At 42.1% G+C, this 26,671-nt stretch overlaps 1 protein-coding gene across 1 annotated transcript in view; it reads left to right on the top strand.

Annotated features, from left to right (window-relative positions):
• Positions 1 to 26,671, top strand: part of thada (THADA armadillo repeat containing) — a gene marked incomplete at its 3' end in the record, with an annotated part of 138,474 nt that overhangs the window by 98,628 nt on the left and 13,175 nt on the right. The window contains exons 19-21 of the mRNA XM_084321916.1: positions 173 to 309; positions 827 to 970; positions 19,829 to 19,980. Coding sequence (XP_084178042.1) covers positions 173 to 309; positions 827 to 970; positions 19,829 to 19,980 — 433 coding nt within the window. The remainder of the gene's footprint in view (positions 1 to 172; positions 310 to 826; positions 971 to 19,828; positions 19,981 to 26,671) is intronic.

Raw genomic sequence — 26,671 nt, 5'->3', positions numbered from 1 at the left:
CAATTTGAAATATGATTATAGAATATAGAATATCAGGCATAAAATGGTTATGCGATTAAAATGCGATTAATTAGATAAATTAATTACAAATCCTGTAATTAATTAGATAATTTGTTTTAATCGCCTGACAGCACTAATATATATATATATATATGCATGTGTGTGTGTGTAGGAGTTTGAGCCAGACAGAGCGGTGGAGAAGCCTGGTGTCGGAGCTGATCAGGCTGTGCTACAGGATGTCTGATGTGGTGTCTCCTGTGGTCCAGAGCTCCTCTCCTGAAGGCCTCATCCCAATGGACACCGACTCAGGTGCTCTATCACTTGGTTTGCTCTTTACCTTCAATAAACACAACATAGTCATTTGTTTAAATCAAGGAGAAGGTGTAGAACCTGCTGCACTATGCTTCAGAAGTATGTTACAGAAAATAAAATTAAGATGAAGTGACCTGCTGAAAACACGTTCTATATGTAATGAATTATGTTTTCAGTATAATATTGGTGTAAAAAAGTAAATGGTTTCTGAGGTTCTCTGCTTTTTCTTGAATGGGATTCTATTCAACCCAGACCATGAGGTGTGCAGGTTACACTTCAGACCCCAGACTTCTGTGCACCTGGAGCGTCCTGCAATGTATCATAAAACTTTATCCTTTGGACAAAGACAGTAAATCTTTAACGACGAACCATTTCACCTAAGTCTGCAGTTGTTTTTAATCGTTTTTCTTTTTATTGACTTCTTTCTTTTTTTATAGATTTTTTCCCCCTCAACATTATTGTAAATGTGAGTTTGCCCTCGACGTGCGTGTGCATTGTGTGCTTGTGTCCACAGAAATGTCAGCAGGTCTCCAGAGGATCCTCCAGGAGATCCAACCCAAGGACACCAACGACTTCTTCACCAGCGCCAGAGAACTGGACCCTCAGCCTGGGGAGGAGGACACCCACACACCACCAGCACCAGCACAGGACAACACAGGTGAGATTCCCTAGACCCTGTTACGAAGGGGGGGTCATCAGAGACGCTATATAATGAGGAGACTGAGCACTAGGGATGCCCCCCGAAACCCGGTTCTAAACGGGAACCGGTACTAAATTAGAAAAAAACTGAGTATTGATAAGCTCCGACGTTTTCGGTTCTGCTATTGATACTCGAGACATTATGGAGTTTTTTCTCGAGGAATTTAAATGTTGCGAACTATCTCTCCTCTCTCTGTCTGCAGGAGAAGCGGGGCTGTTAGTTTACACACACTCGCAAGCGACACTCACACAAATGCACATACGGGTACTTGGCTCCGTGCTGAGGCGTGCAGCACACAGACCGAGCTCTGCGCTCATCATGGCGGAGAGAACAAAACGAAAGTCTGGGTACACTTTACGAAAGTCGATGCCGACAACGCACGTTGCCACAAGTGCAATAAAACATTTGCAAGTAAGGGTGGCAATACAAGCAATTTGTCAAAACATCTGTTGTCAAAACATAACATTAGTCTGCAGAAATGCGCCGTTTTCGACTGCTTTGCTCGCAGTGTTCCATCTCCATCCACGTCCACTGCAGGTAAGCCAAGATACGGAGTTAGCTAGGCTAATGACGAATTATTACGAATAGGCTAATAAATAAAATATAATTGCTTAGCTAATTGTTTAGCTACAAATATATTTGAAAGATGACAACTTTTTATAGATTGTCAATCGTCATCAGGCTGAGGCTGCAGCCACCATGTCCCAGCCCACCCCTCCTCCCTCTACCACCACGGTCCCAGCCAAGCCCAAAGTCCCTTCACCCTAGCTATAATATTAATTTATAACGTTATATAAAAGAACATTGCTGCTGCTGTTGCTGAAGAAATAATATTTATTTATTATATTTATTTATAATGTTATAAATAATAAAGCCGATGTCGATTTTGTTCTTAATTAATTGTATTTCTAGGGCGGCTACGTGGCGTAGTGGGCAAGGCGCTCGCCACGAAATGCTGGAGACGCTGGGCTCGTCAGTTCGAGCCCAGCGCTCCACATTTGCTTTCAGTTTAGCTGGTCGTCCGTACTAATACACATTGGCCGTATTAGGGGGTGGGAAACTGATGGGTGGGGATCGGGCGTTGTGGACAGCGACTCCTACAGGTCGGTTGGTGCACCTGCGCAGTAGAATCAGGAAGTGTCGGGGGCAGCATGAGCCTCCCACGCGTTACTCCTCGCCACTGAGAGATCGAGCTGCGCAGGTGAAAAGATGCGACTGCTGTTACCTCAAGTACCGGAGGGGACTTGTGCTATGTATGACTTAGTCCACATTGCAGCCGGCTTGTGGGAGGCAAGAAACAGCGTCCGTGACAGGGGAGGGTTGAATTGGATGATACGAAATTGGGATGGGAGAAAAATATAGAAAATGGGAGAAAAAGTGGATAAAAAAAAATGTATTGTATTTCTTTCTTGCAAAATAATAAAAAATAACCGATAACAGTGTCGATAAAGTACCGAACCGTTAAGCAGTATCGATAGTAGTAGTATCGATAAAATCCTAACGATACCCATCCCTACTGAGCACTCCAGGAGTTTTGAATGGACAACTGTAGCAACAAGATGGTGGCCACAACAAAACTCATTGCTATAAAACCAACACATTCAGAGAAGATAATTAAATGTGGCAATTAAATGTGAGCAGACTTCTTGAGACACTTGGACCACACGTTGAAATATCAGTATATTTATTGTTCAGCAGTCATGATGAGTGTCTCCAGGGATGACACAGGTTTCTCCAAAAGGTTTAATTTCATCAGATAAGTAATGCATCACTTTCATAGGGTATAAATGGCATATGCTGAATGCTACTACAGAAATGGAATTTAACACGGGCTGCATAAACCAACGGTAAACACAACAAGATAAGAACTTGTCTGCATTATTGTAAACGGGATATGATTTTTAACTGAAAAATGAAATGGCTTAGTATCCCTTACGTTGAGACCTTGTTGTGCATGTAGTTTTGTAGTCTGTGTGAAGTTGTAGTGTGAATGCAGATCTCGCTGAGTCCACAAGGGGTCAGTGTTTCACCTCTTTGCCCTTTTAATGCATACAAGCCACTGCAGCTACTTCTAGTACTACCTCACAGAATGACATGGGACATGACAACACACACTAGCGCCACAAACCTGTTCTCTGGTCTTAACAGAAAAAGGAAGTGAGGAGTGACCAAGTGTTATTATGCGCTGTGATACTTGTTTTGTTTAGTTTATTTATTTAGCACGTTTTAAAAGACATACAAAGAAAAATGCAAAGAAAAATTGAGTTTAAAAAGACATACAAAGAACAAATACAAATATTTTAAAAGATCGGTGCCAAAGCAGAGGCAAGAGACCCTATACGAGGCCTCCACTTGATAAAAAAAATAACACATTCAACAAAAACATTGCATAGGCTGAGTGTGACATTTCATTGGGTGTGTCATGTGTGAAACTCGAGGCCCGCCTTTACTTTTTTATCCGGGGCTTTTCTGTATTTTCACCCATCCCAATTTAGTCGTTATGCCAATTCCCTTCCTGGTTGTTGCGTGCATTGCCCGAACTACCGCACATGCCTCCTCCGATACATGTGGCGACGCCAGCTGCTTCTTTTCACCGGACAGCGAGGAGTTTCACTGGGGGAATGTAACACGTGCAGAGGTTCACGCCATTTCCCCTAGATCCCCTTCCTGCTGAACAGGCGCCCCGACCGACCAGTAGGAGTCGCAGTTTACAACAACCAGGACATACACCCCACGGCTTCCCACCCGCTAACACTGACAATTGTGTTAGTAGGGACGACTGAACAAGCCGGAGGTACCGCTGACAGCTGGATTAGATCCCAGAGTCTCTGCGGTGGTAGGCGAGTGCTTAGTCCACTGCGCTACCCAGCCGCCCTCCCCAGACTTAATTTGAGTATCGATTCATTTTCGTCCCTCCTAGCTGCAATTCAGCTGGCCTGTGATGCAAATCAAACGCACCTCCATCTCACAGCACGCCAATGTGGAATGTCTCGATTTGCAAGCATTTATCTGCATCTGCATCATGTTTTTATTGTATTAAAATGCATCAACCCTGCTTGCCTGGGCCATTGGAGGAGGACCCAGTATTTAGCCTCCAGTCATACCGTACTTCACTTTTAAAAGCTCATCAGTCAGTTTTTCACTCAAGTCCGGCTGCTTTTCTCTCGTATTATTTGGTTGCATCCTATTTCACTATCAAGTGAATTATGGCCAATTCAATTCATACCTACTCTGAAATCTAAACCGTGGAATTGATTGGTCTCACTGCGGTGGAGAGATGCCGAGGTGTGAGAATTGCTAATCTTACAAATTGTTGAATAATTAATTCAAACCTAATATATATTAGGTTCGTAAATTCATAATGATTTAAATGTATTTCACATACATACTCTGAAATCAAAGCCGGGGCAAAATGCATGAGGCAATTGAAAGCTGTGCGTGTGTTTGTTTTCTTGTGACGGGATCCTTTTTCGCTCCCCTCCAAACTCCCACAAATGATGGCGTAGTCGGAATAAAAGTTGTTGGTGTTGCTTTATTGCCCAGCCTCCCAAGGTGCAGAGGTGATTCAAAACAAGTGACATAATCAAAATAACAAAAATACTATACTACCTCGAATATCAGATCAATTCAATTATCTTTAATGACCACCCAGCCAGGCTGGTGGAATTTGTTTTCAGTGCAGCATTGTTACAGCATTGTTCCAACATAGAACATAGAACATGCGTTCCACAATAACATCACGATGACATTCCAACACTTACTGTGAGGCGCTTCCCTCAGTTACCTACACCAGTGGTTCCCAAAGTCGGGGTCGCGACCCAAAGGTGGGCCGCAAGCAGCCACGGGAGGGCCGCGAGATGATTAAAAAAAAAATTAGTTTTTAGGCCACTGAACTTAGAAGCAGGCCAGGACAGTGTTTCTAGTTGTATTCTAAAATTTTATTCTATTGTATTCTAAAATGTGACTATATGGTTTTATATTAACTTAATAAATAAACAAAAACGAAAAATCTACTTATTTCAACGAACATTTCAAACTAAATAACAGATTATGCACATAAAACGCTGAAAACAACCGAAGCAACAATAGTATTTTAACACTTTGAGTGCCACGCCGGGTTTTCCTTTTTACCCCCTGAATGCCACCATCGGCGCCAATGTTAATGTTAATATCGCCTAATCTATGTTTTAAATTATGGCTATGTGTCTAATCTGCCCATCGCATTATCAAAGACTATTTTCCAGTCAGTGCTGTCAAGGCAGATTGTTTTTTTATCGCGTCATTTCCGTTTCAGAGCATTTAGAAGAGCACCCGTTTTGAGATAAAAAACAGCCCATTCTGGACCATTCTATGAAAATCGTCTTTTACTGGAATATTCCACAACGTTGATATTCGTCAGCCTTTTTATGAATCGTTTTCAAATAAACGCTAGATGATCAATATTATACGTGCACGCAAGCACATTCGGGCCGCGCACGGATAATCGCCGCGTTGATTTCCTCTCGGACTTTTACAGTGAAACCGAAAGAGCCCATTTCACAAAACAGCTTATAACTTCATCAAAATTAGTCTGATTATCCTAACACTGATAACATAGAGTCCTTACCTGACATCAGATGGTATCCAACTGGTATATTCCAATTCCTGATCACCATTCGAAAAAATCGATAAGTGTATAGATCCAACGCGATACAGTAGAACTCCATGATCAGCGGGGCTCAGAGGCTCCAGAATGAACTGTGGTAACCCCAGCTGGATCAGTGGACTGGAAAATGTGGAGTACCGGATTTTTTTCCCCATCCATTTTCATTGAGTCCATTCCAAAATCCCTTATGTCATCTGAAAGACGATAGGGGGCGCTTTTTTCCACATATGATCTCCGGCGGAGCTCGTGAATACTCGGGTAGGCTCGCGTGATGCAATATGATTTCAGATCGCTAAAAAAAAAGAAAAGAAAAAAAATTCCGAGAAATCTCGTGAGTGGCTTTCAACCACATAAAAATAAACCCGAGATATCTCGTGTGTGGCAGTTAAAGTGTTAATGAGGCTATTATTATTATCATTATTATTTTGCAACAAGTTAGCCCTCTAGCAAGTTAGCCCTCTAAATAGCACATATAAATGAATAACTAACTTGAACTAACTTAATAGGATTGAAGTGATATTTGGCTTAAAAAATCGGTCGCCTGGCAAAAAATAAAAAGCCTGACGATGTGCATTGGGCCGCGGCTCTCTGACGCCTTATTTTCTGGGTCCCGGCCTGAAAAGTTTGGGAACCCCTGACCTACACTGTAACCTTTTATCTAGTGAAGCCTGACACAGAGACAAACAGACTAACAAAACACTCACAGCGCTTCCCTCAGTCACCTTCACTGTAACCTTTTATCTAGTGAAGCCCGACACGGAGACAAACAGACTAACAAAACACTCACGGCGCTTCCCTCAGTCACCTTCACTGTAACCTTTTATCTAGTGAAGCCTGACACGGAGACAAACAGACTAACAAAACACTCACAGCGCTTCCCTCAGTCACCTTCAGTGTAACTGATGCAGGGCAAGCAACCACTTCCTTGGGCCACGCAGCCCTCATGAACACCTGGACTCCTCCCCCTCCACAGGTGCCACACATAATTAATTAACAAAACTAAACAGGTGCTACACATCAATTAATTAACCGTTTTCTACACACTATACACATTAATATAGCAAACAACCCGCAACACCAATACCCCCACAACAACCCAATAAATATATAAACACAACCCAACAAACAAACATATCATGCATGAATGTATATATGCATGAATGTATGACAACGTGCATGAATGCATGCATGACAATATTAATGAATATGTATGTATGTTTGATAATGTATATGATAATGAGTGAATGTATGCATGTATGATAAGATTAATGAATGTAGGTTTGATAATGTACTGTATATGAAGATATGTATGATAATATGAATGCATGTATGTATGTATGTATGTATGATGATATGTAATGAATGTATGCATGATAATATGTAACGATAATATGAAATGAATGATGGGGTGGTGGTTTTGCTGTTCTCAGTACAATCCGAAGGGAAATTATGAATGTTTGATGTGTGTGTGCATGTGCGCTGCTCGGAGTCCTTGACGGAGCTTCTCCGTCACAGTTCTACTTCCTTCTCCAATAGTCCAGGAGCATCTCAGGCTAGAATTGCTAATCTCACAAACTCTTGTGAAACCTAATATACGTTTGTTTTTTATCCTTAGCTTTGTATTTTAATTTGTATGTGAATGTAGTATGTATTTTATGCATCATGGCTCCACACAATGATGAACTGATCTTGACCATGACAGTGATTGTCTGTAATTGTCTAATTTGTCCACCGTACAAATTAAGTCCCTGATTAAGTCCCTGATGGAAAATAAATGCCATTTGAATATAGAATTCAAATCTGTAAATTTTCATAAGCCAATATCCATAAACGCCACCGCCGTATATCCAGCTTTTATTCATTGAGGCACCAGAGAAGGACGTATCCACTTGGTTCGGTAGCCGAAATAATCAAACCGGTTTGATGACTTAGTCTCTTATTTAAAAACGGTCTCTTATTTAGGCGCTCTGTCCTCCCTCTCTATCCTTCCTTGGTTGCCTGCCGTGTGTCCCTTGCTGTCACATAAGTTGATACTTATAATATAGATAAATCACATTTTATTATACCTCTGAAAGAGTTGTTGTGCACCCCAACCCATTCAGTCCCGGCAGGAGGAAGGAGTAATCCAAAACGTTTTCCAAAGTACATCGTGTTTATTAAATAAACAATAACGTCACATAATGTGATTAAATAAAAGGGTAATGGAACCCATAAATTGGCATAAGGGAAGGGAGAACAAAACAGGAATATACAATAAGACAAACAACACAAGGCAAAGGGTAAACACTAAACAAATACAAGTAACCCAAACAAACACACAGTCCCACAACAGTGGCTAAAGCAATGGCTGTGTGTGGGATCTCAGGTTTTATCCACCCTCCCCTTAATGAGTAATTGCCCTCAGCTGTAGTCATCACCGGGCATTCAGGAGACTCTACAGCAGGGGTGGCCAACCCGTCAGAGACTAATGCCATGTCCCCACGTATATGGATCTTTTGCCAAACGCACATTTTATTCCACGATTGGGCCTCTCATCCACACGTAAAGGGTGTTTTCAGAGACATAAACGGAGACTTTCTTAAACGCATTTTAAAGTGAAGATTTTCCCACATATCCGTTCAGTGGATCCGTGCAGCCACTGTAAACGCATAGTCTAGATAAACGATGACGCCACAGCTCACTACGCATGCTCAGACTGTTGTTCCATCCATGGCAATACAATAGGCGCCCGTAGCCTTGAAGCGCACAGAGGCAATAAGATGGACAGCGCCTGGTGCTGAAATGACAGACAGAAATAGCATGTAGTTTCTTCCCCCTCGAATGTATATATTTTCTCTTATTGATCTCTGCCTCTTAAGCAGTACTGTATATTTGTATATCTTGTATATCATTCATGAATGTCTAGATGTAACAGCTACTGTATACTCCAGTGCCGACAGATTCGGCCATCAGACGCTGCTTGCATGTAATAGGAGGGATGTATCTGTTATTTAGTTATACTGGACATTTTCGTTTACATAAGTAGATTTCTCGTTTCTGTTTATTTATTAAGTTAATATAAACCGTGTTTCGAACGTTTTTGAGGTTGTTAAACACACGCTTTTGATTTATTTAAGTGGCGAGTGGCGTTTTTTTCGTCCGCTTATTTCTCGAGAGATATCATACAATGTCATGTTGAGACCTTGAGATCACAATATCGCGATTCCGAAACAAAATAAGGCAAGGCATTATCACAAACTGTAGCAAAGATATTTAATGTTTTGCTAAACATGTCTAGTTTTGCGCCCTGCTTCAGTTAAAAGCCAAATTGCATTCTAAATTCAGTTAATAGACTCACGACAGAAGAGGTCTGCACCTGATGCGCTCTGATGTTGCGGATAGTTGAGGATGTTGGCATCACGCGTGAGTGGTCCCAGAATGACCTAATAATAACTTAACATTATTAGTTGAATAGTTACTGTACAGGAATTACAGGAATCATTTGAATATGTGAGTTACGTGAATATAGCTTGCCCCGTGGACACAGACATTCATACGCATTAACAGCTGGACATATTTGGTGTAGCACGACTCCCAGTCGACGTTCTCCTGTGTCTTGGTCGTCTTGTACTGTAGAGTTACACTCAGCAGCAACTCCACCTCGGCATCTGTCCATACAAAGGAATCACGTTTTGCTGTCTGTTTCGCCATAACTTATTTTTTTGAAAGGTTTTTCTGTCACTACAGGATTTCAATTTGTAGTTGCCGGCGCCAATGAAAATCAGCTCACTACGCATGCTCAGACTGTGGCGGGCGGCGGGCCGTAATAATAATATCTTGCCCGTCAGATTGTTTGGCGAATATTACTTTACTATTTCTCTAATATATATCAGACCGACTATGTCCTAACAGAGAAACTACCACCACCTAAAACATCCTTATTACACCTTGTTTTATCCATATAGGCAGTAGCGCTTTGATGTAATAATAACTTCGGTGGACAGCGCCTGCGTGCTGAAATGTCATTCAAAGTTAAACTATCCTTACTTATATATGCGACGACGGCATGTGAACAGTACAATGCAATTAATGAATGTCTTGTAATTAGTATATATATAGTTTGTGATAAGGACTCGCCATATTTAGTTTCAGAATCTGTTGAATACATTGACATTGTATCTCTCCGTCGCCCAGTGCGCAGAAGTAAAGCATTAAATCGTGACATCTAGATTGGTTGTTTGTTTCCTCTGGACTGCATCTAATCCACCGCTATATCTATCTATTCATTATCTACTGCAGGGGTCAGCAACCTTTTTGACATGGAGTGCCTGTTTGAAATATAGTTGTAACTAGTGTGCCTCAACAATATTCCATGCATCGTAATGTTTTTTCTCTCATAATCAGGTATTTTTAATGATAATTTTTACATTATTACATCATTATTGTTATTGTTATTATTAACACTATTATTATGATGGTTGTATCAACCTTAAATCTGATTTGGGGGGGGGGGGATGCAATGCAGACAAACAGCTGCATACAGTGCGACCATTTCACTCACATTTGCCCATTCATTTTTGGACACATCACACACCATCGGTGTGTGTACTGTACGTGTGCTGTCATAGCTCCACCTACAGGCCTAATGGAGAACACCAGGAGAACACCAGGATGTGAATGGAGGGTGAATGTGAGGTATATCGTGTAAATAAGTTTTGATTGATCGCAAGACTACACTGTAAAAAAAAATAATAATAATAAGTTACCAGAACTTAAAAATATTGAGTTCAGTTACTGTGCATTAAGGTTTTCAGTTTTCAATCCATAATAAGTTAACAGAAAAATAAGTACACAACCACATTATTTCAACCTAATAAAACTATGTTTATTGTCATTGTTTTAAGAACACAAGTTGACTTGGTAATACTCACATTTTGAGTAAAAAAAAATGGCTTTTAACATGTGCAATGTTCAATGAAATAGAAAAATAAATAATAAAAATTGTTGATTAATCCCACTGGTCACAATGGTGACCGTAATAATGTTTTTGTTATAAGGCTCTGCAAATGTTACTGAATGATGTAGCAATGTATTTCCAGCTAAATTGAAATGATAAACAAATAAAGGGTCTCAATTAAATATGTGGTAGTAAAAAGAACCTGTGGGAGGATTTCAACAAGATAAATGCGACAACAGTGCAAAATATTTCACTATAATATTTCAGAGCAAAAAAAAAAAATTATACTTATACTTATACTTTTTTTTTTTTTTTTTTTTTTTTTTTATAACTGCTGTGCCTATGCAAATGCCCCCGCGTGCCTATGCAGGCACGCGTGCCTAGGGTTGCCTACCCCTGATCTACTGTATGTATGTCACTATAGCCAATGGAAATGCTAGGAATGGTGAAGTGGGCTGGGTGAACCAATGGACAATTCCTATCATTTCTCTGTCGTCCTGACCGCTCGTACCACCATGGTATTTGTGATATCGCTTATCGCCACCTGCTGGCCCGCATGCTTGTTGGAGCAATTCATATGTGTTTGTGTCTGGATGGAGTTTTTTTTTTAACACTGTGGTGTGGACAGGGATTTTATTTTAAACAGAGCCTGAGAATATCCGTTTGGCAAAATATCCATATACGTGAGGACATGGCCTCAGGCCATGTCCCCACGTATCTGGATCTTTTGCCAAACGCACATTTTATAACACGATTGGGCCTTTCATCCACACGTAAAGGGTGTTTTCAGAGCCATAAACGGAGATTTTCTTAAACGCATTTTAAAGTGAAGATTTTCCAAAATATCCGTTCAGTGGATCCGTGCAGCCACTGTAAACGCATAGTCTAGATAAACGATGACGCCACAGCTCAGACTGTGGCGGGCCGTAATAATATCTGGCCCGTCAGATTGTTTGGCGAATATTACTTTACTATTTCTCTAATATATATCAGACCGACTATAGGCTAGCTAGGCTATATATTTCAGCTATAATGTCCTAACAGAGAAACTACCACCACCTAAAACATCCTTATTACACCTTGTTTTATCCATATAGGCAGTAGCGCTTTGAAGGTATAATAACTTCAGTGGACAGCGCCTTGGTGCTGAAATGTCATTCAAACTATCCTTACTTATATATGCGACGACGGCACCACACGTGAACAGTACAATGCAATTAATGAATGTCTTGTTGTAATTAGTATATATATATAGTTTGTGATAAGGACTCGCCATATTTAGTTTCAGAATCCGGAGATTGTGATCTCAACATTGACATTGTATCTCTCCGTCGCCCAGTGCGCAGAAGTAAAGCATTGAATCGTGACATATCTAGATTGGTTGTTTCCTCTGGACTGCATAATCCTCCGCTATATCTATCTATTTATCATCTATGTATGTCGATATAACCAATGGAAATGCTAGGAATGGTCAAGTGGGCTGGGTGAACCAATGGACAATTCCTATCGTTTCTCAGTCGTCCTGACCGCTCGTACCACTATGGTATTTGGGATATTGCTTATCGTCACCTACTGGCCCGCATGCTTGTTGGAGCAATTTACCGGTATATGCGTTTATGTGTTTGCCTCTGGATAATTTTTTTTTTTTAACACTGTCGTGTGGACGAGGATTTCTTTTTAAACGGAGCCTGAGAATATCCGTTTGGCAAAAGATCCAGATATGTGGGGACATGGCCTAAGAGCCACAAAAATTACTGTGGTACCACAAAGAGCCACACCATATACGGTACCAGCGTTTCTCAACCTTTTTTTTCAGTCACGGCACCCTTCATGTGTTTATAGGTCTCACCCTCTGGCCTCTGAAGTTGCTAATGTCTTTTTAATTTGGGCCTCACAGGGTTAACCTCTTAAGCCCGAGATATACAGTAAAAGTGTATATTTTCAGCATTACGTTTGTTTACCAATGATTTTAACTGTTATTAGTGAAATATAAGATTATACAAATCTCAGGGCATTGAGTCGGAAACCGGTGCATATTGACAGGAGGAAGTGGAAAAAAGTGAGTAGTCTTTTGAAGGAAGAGACTCAGGGCTTTCGAATTTCAAAAAACGACCCTACCCAGCTCACGCCAGCCCCTGTCAATCATCTGACTTCTGGATTTACTTTTATTTTACTTATTTTTTGGGATTATCTCCCACAAACCTGAACGTTATTGCCATAAAACAGAATGCAGTTAGTTTCTCTACCGCTCTGTGAACGTCTAGCAAAAAACGGTATTGCAATATGATGAAAAATGGTGGAGAAATGTACATTATAAAAAAGATGGCAGAATTCAGTACTGTATCTACAACACCTTCTGTTTAATCATCTTCCCTTTATTCATTTGCTTAGATTTTTCAGGTCTGGTCAATTTTAGCATGGTGTTATTCACAGTCAAAGATAATTTTTCTTTTTAAATAGAATTGATATTGTTATGGTTTGACACCGACCCCAAACGCTAACGACACAGAGAGTAGTTTCAGAGTTAGCCAAAAACTAGGGCTTGTTTATTTCACAGAATAGCAGCGAGAACTTGGTTGAAAAACAGACACAGACTGGGATACAAGCATTTGAGGAATGTTGCTGCTCTGCAGCTTCTCCCGGGAAGGCTTCGTCTGAGGAATCTGACAGTGACGTCAGAGCCGCTCTGCAGAATCCTCCCGGCAGTACTCCGAGGTGGTAGCGGAACAGGGAGAGAGAGAGAGCGGGTTAGCTCAGAGTACAGTTGGGAACAGAACAGGTGACAGGTGAAGTGACTTGTCCCAACAGATAATCCAAGTGACTGAATCTTCGGTGTAATTACACACTGTGAGCAATGTCCCAAACAACAATCCAAGTGATAGAATCTTCGGTGTGAATACACACAGTGAGCGATGTCCCAATAATAATCCAAGTGATAATATCTTCGGTGTGAATACACACAGTGAGCAAAGTTCAAACAATAATTAATCCCAATGAACAATCCAAAAACAGGCAAAGGGTGAGAGACAGACTGAACAAAAAGCAGGATCTCTTCAGTGTTTACACACACGAAAAATGATAGGGTCAAAGACGGTCTTGCAAAAACTCACCCAAGCGCTGTGCGTAAAGAGAGCAGATCAAACAGGGCGAGCGCTTCGTAACGGAGAACGGGTTGTCCAAACGGAATACTCCTTGAGAGTCCTGGGAGGCAAAGCACAGGGAACAGCAGGCAACGGAAGGAACGGCAAATGCAGAGAATATATCAAAACGATCCAACAACACTTGATGGGGAATCAGGGTATATATAATCAACAGGAATGCTTAATGACAAGCTGTGACAGCTGCGGGATGAGATTGACAAGCGTGTGGTTGGGGAAGCACCAATCAAACGGCGTCTACAGGAAGAAGCGTGTGAAGAGGAGAATGCAATTAATTAACTGAAAAACTTAAAGGAACAGAGCGAGTAGGTGAGCAGCGGACAAAAACCTCACAGATATTCTCCTTTGGTTCATTACAATTTACTCAAGCCTAGTAACAGACACACTATTTCTGACACTGGGAATACATTCCCTGAGATCCATAGATGTCCCTAGATTCAGATACCAAGAACATGCAAATGGACCATTTAAAAGAAAATCTGTAAATGTTTATTCTACGTCCTTATGCGTTTACTATTAAATATACTATTATTTTCCTCTTTTTTTTTTGATGGAAGAGCCACACATTGACGGGCAAAGAGCCACATGCGGCTCACGAGCCGCAGGTTGGCCACCCCTGCTCTACAGGAAGGGGCGGGCGGTACCTGAGAAGGGGAAACAGAAAGGGGGATTAAAAGGTTAACACAGCACCATACTATATATATATAAATACAGAAAGACTTACCTATATTAACCTGATGTTTAACATGTTATTATAATATAATAATGGCCAACCTACGCACGTAACACTTGCACATAGTTAGTTGATGATAAAATCAATTGGAAAAAACACATTGATCATGTTTGTAAAAAAGCAATGAAGTCAGTAGGTATAATTAGGAAGGTGTGTTCATTGATAAATAGAAGTTGTATTGTAATCCTGTATTTAGGGCTGGGCGATTAATCGATATTATCGATTAATTCGAATGAATGATTTAGGAAGATTTTGAAAAATTTAAATCGATTTTCAATCGATTTTTAATTTTTATTTATTTATAGAGTCACCTTTTATTTTACAAAAAGTGATGTTTGGTGAAAGTTCGATTTGCACTTTATTAATCCCAATAGGGAAATTCATTCTTGTTTGATGATCAAGAGGCACCTTTTATTTGTTTTAAGTGAAGTATGGTGAAAAAGCTAGTTATTGCACTATTAATCCCAATAGGGACATTCATCTTTGTTTGATCAAGAGTAACCTTTTATATTATATATATATACCGGTATATTATAATTTTTTTTTAAAGTGAAGATTGGTGAAAGTTAGGTTTGCACTTCAATCCCAATAGGGACATTCATATTGGTTTGATACTTTTTTTGTGTCAAATAAAAACAATGTTTTTATTTAATTTTTTTTTAGCTCAAGAGAAAAACATCTATTAAAATATCACCATATCGCCCAGCCTAATCTGATCTTTCCTTACATATCTTATTGTAACATAATATGGGCTAGCACTCATTCATCTCATCTTCAAACAATTATTTTACTTCAAAAAAGATTTGTTAGACTGGCAACCCTCTCAGATCGATTTGAACCATCTGCTCCTCTTTTCAAGAAACTAAACATTCTACCTGTGTCTGAGGTTAATTCTTTACAGATATGTATATTTGTGTACAAATGCATTTATGATCATCACAATCTACCAAATGGTTTTAATAGTTTTTTTTCTTTTAATTCGGATGTTCATTCATATGTTACACGTCAGTCCAGGGACCTGCATATACCTTATTGTGGTACTTCTCTTAGGCAGTTCTCAGTGAGGTATAGAGGGTCCAATCTTTGGAATGCAGCTGATCCTATGCTGAGGAAATCTCCATCTCTGCTTATTTTTTAAGTAAACTACAAAAAAATGCTCATATCCAAAAGTAGTAGATAGATAAATAGGTCATACATGTAGGTATGCATTTGGTTATGTGGGTGGGTAGGTTTGTAGGCAGGTGGGTGGGTGGTTATGTATTATGTACGCAGTATACAGTATATGCATGTATGTAATGTGTGTATGTATGTTTATTTTAACACATATCTTTTGAATGTATTACTGGTATTTAAAAAATAATATGTATATTTTTGTATGTTTTGATTTTACAAAACGGGGGAAGTTCTCGATAAGCCTCTAGGCTTCTAATTTCTTCTTCACAATACGGTTATTATGTTTTTTTTTTTTTTTTTTTTATAACTTTTGTTTAACTCTGTGTTAATAAATAAATACAACTAAATTAAATACATCCTCCCAGCCAGCCAATACACAGTCTCTCAGTCTTTTATTCCTAATGATATTAAAGTCACCAAAACTTGAACCAAATTGTAATGATAGAAAATAGAAAAAACACAATTTAATGAAGAATCTCTGCTGAACATATTTACACAGTTATGTATCCCGTTCCACAGTAACACGGGGCTACATATGCACAAATTGAATGGATAAACAAAATGACCAATTAAGCCAGTGACATCAGGAAAATGCACCTTTTTTAGGCACATTATGTGAGATCATCATCTTTCATTTCAAACCCCTTGATTAATGACATGTATCATCATCATCATTTTTATTTATTCGTACATGGAATTGTTACAGTCCAACAGTACATATAGTTCTCTTAACACTTCCTGCGCCAAAAACGTCATACAACGGGTTTCAAGTTCATGCGAATTCTGCCAGATCACGGCGTACAACGTTATTTTGATCATATTTCATATTTTCGCCATGGTATTCATATTTCCCTCACGGAGGCTGGTCTGATGCTGTGGGACTCGGCACAACTCTGCAACGCTTCAATACTGCCACCTGGTGGATGATCGGCAAGTTGCCAAACCGGAAATGCCGGTTGGATATCGGTGCGTCTCCTAAATACGTCCGGCCACTCGCTTATCGTTGCAGGACTCAAGACACACGTCCATGTGTAGCGATCGCTGCCATAACTCAATAATCGACATGATTTGGGCTGTTATTATTATTATACAAACCGGAAATGGATCGCCTAGATCCCTATCAAATAACTGGGATCTTTTTGCTCCAGTGTCATCGCCCAACGGTAAGAGGAGGCTGCCGTGACTTTCAGCGTTTTTGTTTATTATTATCCATGCAAACTGCTCTGATCTATATCACCCATACTACATGAAGCATTTAACGACGATCACGGAATTATAAACGACCCCCCCCCCCCCGTTCACCCGCGCATGATCAGTCATAACGTTTAGGACCATGTACAGTTGAAATTTTTTATATAGCGTGGATCGGTATCAAACGGCATTTGATAATCTATATATGCATTTATGCCTATATCTCACGTTCTAGGAATTACTGCAGAAAACGATAACATATTTATATTCTAGACGGTATTTTTGTATGAACGTGTGAATGAAAAAATAAAACGTTCCTACATCCTGAACGATAGATAATCGATGTTGAATGGGCCATAGTAATGTCAATTTAGCAATACAATTTAAAAAGTTATAGCCCTGCAAAGAAGGTGAACATCTTCATAGACTTACAGTGCTGGCAGAGAATGGTATAAGATGATCAAACTCTGTGGCAGTTAATGTGTTAATATGATCCACTAAATTCCATGGCCGAAAGGAACAGGAATGTATGGTACATGTCTGTATGTTTTTGTATGTGTGTGTGTGTGTGTGTTTATTAGGGCTGACCTCGACTAGTCAAATAGTCGGCTAATCGATCGAAAGGAGCCGTAGTCGACTGCCAACCTCTTAGTAAAAAAAAAATAATTTAATATATTTAATAAAAATAATAAAATATATCATTCTTTCCAAAAGCAAAGAGACCTAGACGCATGGCTAACGCTAATGGCGCACATACCAGCGAGGCTAACTGCCTAAGAAAACGGGCACAGAGGCACTGAAAGAGGATTTCACCCGTCTAATGAACACACTTGACTAGACAAATAATAACTTCAAGATGTATCCATCAGTGGACCAATTTCATGCTTTCGCAGAGGACAAGAAGCCTTCAGTGGACTCCTTCAGACGCACCCCCCACAGTCCAAATGGAATGATCCAAAAATATATATATATTTCAATTTTATTTATTTAAAAAAAATTTCATTCAGGGGGGTAGTCCACCAAATTTTCGCCAATCAAAGTCGACTATACAAATCCTTAGTCGGGGACAGGCCTACTGTTTTTTTACTTTTTCACATGGAACAAGACGCATCACAATACAATAATACACAAAAAGACATCACAAAACAGCAACCTACTGTATTACAAAAAATGGGAAGACAATAATGGAGACAGTACAGTGAACATCCTGAGACCCCACCATCACCAGACACGGCAGCCACGATCCCCATCCCTCGAGGACCCCTGGTCCGGCGCCCCAGCGAACCAAAGCATCACTCCTCTTTAATACCACGATCCGCCGAGACCCAGAACCAGGGCCCCCCCCCCTCCCCTTCCGTGCCTGCGACCATCAGACACACAGCCAAAGGGGCCCAAAACATATACATAATTAAATATACAAATAAAAAAACACCAAAGAGAAAAAAACAAGTGGACATGGGCATTCGCACGCTCTCCCACCCCCCCCCACCCCCCCGACCTCAGCGTCAGTCAAATACATAAAATATTATTCAGCAGCAATCGAGTTATATGCGCTCTTTTATCTTTGCCACAGCTGCCAACCAGATCGTGATATTTGACTCATTAACCCCTATAACCCGTGCAGTGGACATCCAGATAAATCACATCAAGATAAGTGAGAGTCCATACCTTCGGGCATCATTTATCTGGGCAATACATTTTTTGGCGGCTGTGAGGCCGGCTAGAATGAGTCTCTTCACATGTATAGAGGTCGGTAATTGAGAAACATCATTCAATAACAATACAGAAGGCAGAACAGGTATGGTCAGAGAGAAAATATCTGATAGCTGGGAGGTAACATTTTCCCAAAAGAGCTCAACAGGAGGACATTCCCAGTACATATGCATAAATGTTCCGGTGGCACCGTTTGGACATAAGGTACATCGAGAGTCAGGTCTGAGACCCATTAGATTCAATCGTCTAGGGGTCAAATAAGTCCTATGAACAAAATTTAGATGAATCTGTTGGTGATCTGGGTTGCGTGAGGACAGCTGAACATTTTCCCAGACTGCATCCCAATCAAAATCTACATCCAACTCCGGGTCATCCTTTCTCCAAATCGTATCCAGGGGGAGGTCCTTATACGAGGACATAAGTAAATGGCGATAAAAGTCAGAAACGAAGCCTCTCGATGTCTCTTTGTCATAAAATAATTTGTGAAAACGGTGACGCTCTAGTGGCACGTCCCATGGAACGCCATGAGCCCTTAGGGCTGCTCTTATTTGTAAATAAAATAAAAAGTAGGTTCCGGGGAGATCATATCCGTTGGATAGATCCTGGAAAGAGCGGAGACCAGAGTTATCGAAGATATCCCCCAACGTGTGGATGCCTTTCTTTTCCCATCTAGGGTACCTAATAGGTTGTTGTCCAATAAGGAGTAAATTGTTGTTAAATAGAGGGGAATGCGTGTGCCATTTATGGTGGTTAGTACACGCTTTCTGGGTGTCACGCCAGGTCTGGATCACGTGTGATTAGAGGGCCAAATCGTAATTTGCATTGCTAAATTGAAATGTTGGTATACACAATATCCTGAAGTCTATGAGGGGACACCATCTTCTCCTCCAATGGTCGCCAAGACACGGCTGCGTCAAACCAAGTGATCAGAGGTCTCAGAGAGAAAGCTTGAAAATAATATTTAAAGTCTGGAAACACTAAGCCTCCATCGAGTCTACTTCTTTGGGCAGTTGATCTCTTCAAGCGCGGGCGTTTATTGTTCCAAACAAATTTATATGAGGCAGAGTGCAATTTCTGCCAGTAACCAACAGGAGGAGGTAACGGGAGCATTGAGCTGATAAAATGTATTCTGGGTAAAATATTCATTTTAATTATTGACGCACGGGCCTGTAATGAATTTTTTAATTTGGACCATCTGTTGAAGTCATTCGTAATCCTGGGGGACAGGCCTACTGTTTATATGTGTGTGTGTGTGTGTGTGTTCCAGGGGGTTATGAGGGCTACAGGGTCACGGCTCAGATGGTGCTGGTCTGCTGCTGGAGGAGCATGAAGGAGGTGTCCATGCTGCTGGGACAGCTGTGTCAGAGCCTCCCTCTGCACCACACTCGCACACACCCTGGACTCATCACAGAGGAGCAGGTGAGACACACACATATATATATACTAACCCCTTGGATCAAATCTGAGGTCACTAGTCTTGGGGTTATCATAGATTCAGAACTGAACTTCAATTCTCATATTAGCAAAGTGACGAAAACATCGTTCTTCCATCTCAGAAATATAGCAAAAGTACGACCATTTATTAATCAGAACGATGCTGAGAAGCTAATTCATGCATTCATATCTAGCCGGTTACTGTAATGCACTTTTCACAGGTCTCACTAAGAAAACCACAGAGAGGCTTCAGCTAATCCAAAACTCTGCAGCCCGACTGCTAACTAGAACCAAAAGGAGAGAGCACATTAGTCCAGTCTTAGCTGCTTTACACTGGCTTCCTGTAACATTTAGAATTGACTTTAAGGTCCTTCTCCTTACATACAAAGCTCTAAATGGACAGGGACCTAGCTACATCGCCAACACTCTAATAAATTACACACCAGCAAGAACACTGCGATCATCAGCTGCTGGACTACTAGAGGCTCCCAGAAGCAGTCAAAAGAGGATCGGTAATGCAGCCTTTATCAACTATGCCCCAAAACTATGGAACAAACTACCCCAAAACATCAGGGAAGCCAACTCGCTAGACATCTTTAAAAGACAGCTTAAAACCTATCTCTTTGCTCAGGCATTTCACTGATAGATATCTGCTACCACCTAGTGGCAAGAGGAAACATCAGGGATATCCTGACACAACTTGTATTTACCTGCACTATTCTTACCCTGCCTACTCTTATACACTGCCTATCAAATTCATGTGTCGGTTATTGCACTTTTTACTTCTTACTGATGACTATTTTTAAACTGAATCATTTTAAACTATTTTTATTATTTGCTAGATCCAAATGTGAAACACTGTGATTATTTGTTCATGCAATAGGTCCCACTATTTAGTATGGGTTCGAGTCCCTGTGATCTAATATCACTAAAGTTACAGTGTGGGTTCGAGTCCCTGTGATCTAGTATCACTAAAGTTACAGTGTGGGTTCGAGTCCCTGTGATCTAGTATCACTAAAGTTACAGTGTGGGTTCGTGTCCCTGTGATCTAATATCACTAAAGTTACAGCAATATGTACTGGGAAGTATGTTGGGAATTACAGGAGTATTACTGAATAGAGAGCCTATTAGGATGCTAGATCCTAATGTGAAACACTGTGATTTGCCATATCTTGCTATGCTCGCTCATGCCTGTATTTTTTATGTCCGTTCTATTTTATAGTTTTTTTTTACTATTTTTAAACTGAATCATTTTAAACTATTTTTACTATTTGTGTTACTGAAAAAAAGCGGAGAGCCTATTGGGATGCTAGATCCTAATGTGATTCTACCTGTATCTTTTTATGCTCGCTTATGCCTGTATTTTTTACTGTTGTGAAGCACTTTGAACTGCAACCTCTGTATGAAAAGTGCTATACAAATAAAGTTATTATTATTATTATATATATATATACACACACACTCACACACACGCTGGACGCGTGAATATTAAAGGCAACCAACTTGTGTTCGGCTTTTCTCTGATTGGCCGCGACCCCCCGCCCCCACGTGCAGCCAAGCGGCAGCCCCTCCCACGTCCCAAATGAAATCCAAGGAGCGAGCGGCAGCGCGGGCAACCAACTTGTGTACCACTACCAACCAACTTAAGCTGCTGTACCAACCAACTTGTGTTCAGCTGCGGTAGCAGTGGAGCGCTGCTGACTGATTATTATGTTTCGCGTTTTTAACAACCAACTACCAGATTCACTCGTCACTGTACATCACCTCTGAAGTATAAACAAAGCCCATACAGTTATGAAATGCGCTGAACTAGAAAGCGTAACGTTATTATGTTTCGCGTTTTTAACAACCAACTACCAGATTCACTCGTCACTGTACATCACTTCAGCTCCAGCAGCAGCAGCGGCGGTGCTCCGTTGAAGCCCTTCAATGACGGCGCTCTCATATTTTGAGAATGCATAAACTATATCTTAAATTATGGCTATGTGTCTAATATGGCTGTCGCTTATCAATGACTTCGCGACAGCCATATTAAACACTCACTGTACATCAGTGTGGAACTGTAGGCTGTAACGTTATATGTTATTTCGCCCGTGGAGGCTGGTGAAGCGCCAGCGGAGCGACGCGGTGGTTTTTCCCCGGCTTCCGTGCGCCGCCCGCGGCTTGATCCAGCTTCAGCAGCAGCAGCGGCGGTGCTCTGTTGTAGAAGCCCTTCAATGACGGCGCTCTCATATTTTGCGAATGCATAAACTATATCTTAAATTATGGCTATGTGTCTAATATGGCTGTCGCTTATCAATGACTTCGCGACAGCCATATTAGACACATCGCCATAATTTAAGATATAGTTTATGCATTCGCAAATATGAGAGCTCTGTCATTGAAGTGGGTGGTGGCAGCATTACTAACAGTAGCGATTTTTATTGTTTTGTCATGACCAAACATAATCCCAACATAGATAGGAGGTGTACTGTACTGTATGTCAAATGTCGGTCATGTGGTGGAAGAGTTTAGTACAGTCACACAACAGAACACCAGTGTTTCTAGTAGATATGTTTATTAATATAAATAAACACCTCTGTCTGAACTGGTTCGACCAGCGCGCGACCAGCGCGTTGGTTCGACCAGCGCTTCTGCCGCGTCTCTCAGCGGAAAAGGGCGTGTGCTAGGGCGGTCACGTGGCCGTGTGGCCAATCAGAGAAACGCTGAACGAAAAGCTGAACACAAGTTGGTTGCCTTTAATATTCACACACCCTGGACTCATCACAGAGGAGCAGGTGAGACACACACACACATATATATATATATACACACACACTCACACACACCCTGGACTCATCACAGAGGAGCAGGTGAGACACACATATATATATATATATATATATATATATATATTGTGACGAGCCTGGTGGTGTTCAGACTCGCCACGGTTCAAGAACAAACAAATTCGAATGTCCACACGAGTGCAATATAAATCAATAAGAATATTTATTGATTATGGGCAGAATTCAGTTCGATAGGCAAATAGAATGGTCATAATACAGTCCGATGGTCAAAACACAAAACAGGCTCTCGTACAAAAAGAAGGGATGGTTCAATACTCAGAGTAGTCGTCTGGTCCAGGGTCAGTACACCAGGGGGTTTCTCAGCCAGTCCAGGGTCCAGTACACAATGACCACCTTCTCGCCTTCACCTCTCCTCTCACTACTCTCACCTCACAACTCAGAATATAACAATCTCTCTCTCTATGTCACAACTCCAACCTCACCTCCACTCAACTCACCTCTCACTAACCTAGTGTATTTGTAGTGTGTGTGTCTGGGGTGTGTGCACGTGAGATGTGGGTGAACTAATGATGCACAGGTGTGTTCTATCAGTACTAATCTGCTACCTAATTGTTTCCATGCCTTCCGTGGCAATAATATCTCCCGTCCTTCACATATCCATGAGAGGGGGGGGTGATATCTGCCACATATCCCCCCCCCCCCCCTTAGCTCCGAGCTTCTCGGGGCGGACCACGTTCCCAGTGCTTCTCTCCTGGACAATGCATCCGCGTTCCCGTGTGCTGCGCCAGACCTGTGGATGACGGAGAAGACAAAAGGCTGTAAGGATAGGAACCAGCGGGTGACCCTAGCGTCGGTGTCCTTGTGATAGCCACACAAGGGGTGCATGGTCCGTAACTAGGGTGAAGCGCCGTCCCAACAGATAATATTTTAACTCCCTGAGGGCCCATTTTATCGCCAAGCACTCCTTCTCAATCGTGGAGTAATTCTTCTCCCGGGGCAGTAGCTTGCGACTGATAAATATCACTGGGTGTGTCTCACATTCTCTCAGTTGTGATAGGACGGCACCCACCCCAGTCTCCGATGCATCCATCTGTACCAACAGAGGCTGGCTGAGTCGGGGGTCACCAGCCCTGGTTCCGAACACAGTTTGTCCTTCAGCTGCTCAAAGGCCTTCTCCGTCTCCTCGGTCTTGTCTGGCAGTTTGTTCTGTGTTAGGTCGGTCAGGGGTGCTGCTACGGCAGAGAAGTTGGGGACAAAACATCGGTAACAGCTGGCTAGGCCTATGAAGGTTCGTACCTGCTTTTTGGTTTGGGGGCGGGGCCAGCTCCGGATGACCTCGACCTTGCCTGTTTGGGGTCTGATACACCCCCCCCCCCCGATGGTGTACCCCAAGTACTCAGCGTCCTGTAGGCCCAGGTGACATTTCTTCGGGTTAGCGGTGAGCACCGCCCCTCTCAAAGCTTGTAGAACAGCCGTGACCTGGCGTAGATGCGTTCCCCACTCCTCGCCGTGAATGATGATGTCATCGATGTAGGCCGCTGCATACTCTCGGTGGGGTCGGAGGACCTTGTCCATCAGCCTCTGAAATGTGGCGGGAGTGCCGTGTAGACCGAAAGGGAGGACAACATAGTGGAATAACCCATCTGGGATGGCAAACGCTGTTATCTCCCTATCTTCGGGTGCCAGGGGAAGCGCTTAGTGAGGTCTAACGTGGTGATATACCTCGCCTTACCTAGCCCGTTCAATAAGTTCATCTACTCTTGGCAGAGATGGCGTTCAACTGCCGGAAATCATTACAGAACCTAGGGGTTCCGTCTGGTTTAGGGACTAGGACGATGGGGCTACACCATCCGCTATTGGACTCCACAATAACTCCCGCCTGTAACATGTCTTGCACTTCTTTTCTTACTGCTTCTCTTCTGGCCTCCGGGAGGTGGTAGGGACGCAGTTTCACCTTCTTCCCTATGTTAGTAGGGATGTGGTGGTGGATTACCTCGGTTCTCCCTGGTTCCGTGGAGAACACATCCCGATGGCGTTCCACCAGCTCCCTTAGGTCGTTATTCTGCGGTACGCTGAGTTGGTCTCCCATGGGTACTTCAAGCAGTTGGATCTGTGGTGGGGTAAAAGAGTACAGAGCCTCCCGGGCTTCCCATTTTTTAGCAAGTTTATATGGTAAATCTTCAACGGCGGACGCCTCCTTGGCTGTCGCACTCTATAATTCAATTTGGCCGTTACACAGGCCAAGATACAAGGTTACAAAGGGTGCTCAATACCGCCGTCTAGCTGGATGCGGCCGGTATTGCTCTTTGGCGACCTCAGACTCATTCCCTATGGTAACACCAAGGTCCCTGGATGAATAATGAATACATATATCGAATAAAGGAATAAAGGACCAAAACTAGAGAAATCTTGGGTCTGGCGCCCAACCGCTGGCGAGTTAACCCGACTTATCTCGGGTTTGGCCTCCATTGAGTTAAAGATGAACAAATACCAGTGTTTGTTGCGCCTCTCTGTCGGAGAGGGCCAACCAACCTTCACATAAAGGACACAGTGATGAGTGTTGTATCTATCATTAGTGATGAATCTGAGGCCAGAGTGATATACGGAGTCCAAGGATTTAAGGGTGGAGGCCACAGCATGTCTATAGAATATATCACCATATTCTAAGACTAATAAGAAAACGGCTTCGACTTGTTTAACCCATAAACGTTTCCCCACACGCGCTAATGGCAACAAACACGGGGCTAATTGTAGACAAAACGGGTGACACACACACACACAAACATGCGCACAGTCGCACACCATACACATTGTATATACGTACATGCAATGACATAACTTACTCAAATTGCCCAAACCGAAAACGTCCGCGCAGTCTACGTCTCATATAAGTCAAAGTACCTGTTCTACTCATAACTTCCCCTCTCAGCTTTAAATAGCTGTTTACATCCATTCTTCTCACACACACACACACACACACACACACACACACACACACACACACACACACACACACACACACACACACACACACACACACACACACACACACACACACACACACACACACACACACACACACACACACACACACACACACACACACACACACACACACACACACACACACACACACACACACACACACACACACACACACACACACACACACACACCACCCCCCCCCCCCCCCTGACCGGAGTCCCGCAGTAAGCCCAGCATGTCTCTGTGTAAAGAGTCGTCATGTTTACACTGTGTGTGCAATGTGCAGAGGACGATGTGTGTGTGTGTGTGTGTGTGCGACACCACGCTGGTAGCCTCTTCAATTAGCATCCGCCCTCGTTAGTGCCGCGCTTTCATTTCAGGCCGTCCCTGCTGGGTTAACGGGCGTGCCGGCCCTCCCTTTTCCACAGCATTCTTTCCAAATCACTTCCACCACCAGCCCTGCTCTTCCTCAAGAGGTAAACACCGAACACTGCAAACAAAACACACGCACACACGCACACAGACAGACACACGCACGCACGCACGCACACACACACACACACACTTTACACCCTACGCAGTCAAGTACAGCCTACGTCTGGTGCCCTTATTATTATGGACAGTAACATGCTGAAACACTCAGACAACTGTTCCTGTGTGTGTGTGTGTGTGTGTGTGTGTGTGTGTGTGTGTGTGTGTGTGTGTGTGTGTGTGTGTGTGTGTGTGTGTGTGTGTGTGTGTGTGTGTGTGTGTGTGTGTGTGTGTGTGTGTGTGTGTGTGTGTGTGTGTGTGTGTGTGTGTGTGTGTGTGTGTGTGTGTGTGTGTGTGTGTGTGTGTGTGTGTGTGTGTCTGTCTACTGGTACATGTCTACCATGTATTTACACGCTGCTGAGTGGAAGTGGAAG

This window comes from Notolepis coatsorum (genome assembly GCF_963971535.1).
Source record: "Notolepis coatsorum genome assembly, chromosome: 9".
Classification (NCBI taxonomy): domain Eukaryota; kingdom Metazoa; phylum Chordata; class Actinopteri; order Aulopiformes; family Paralepididae; genus Notolepis; species Notolepis coatsorum.
Note: the sequence above shows the minus strand (reverse complement) of the source record. Positions and strands in the feature narration are given on the sequence as shown.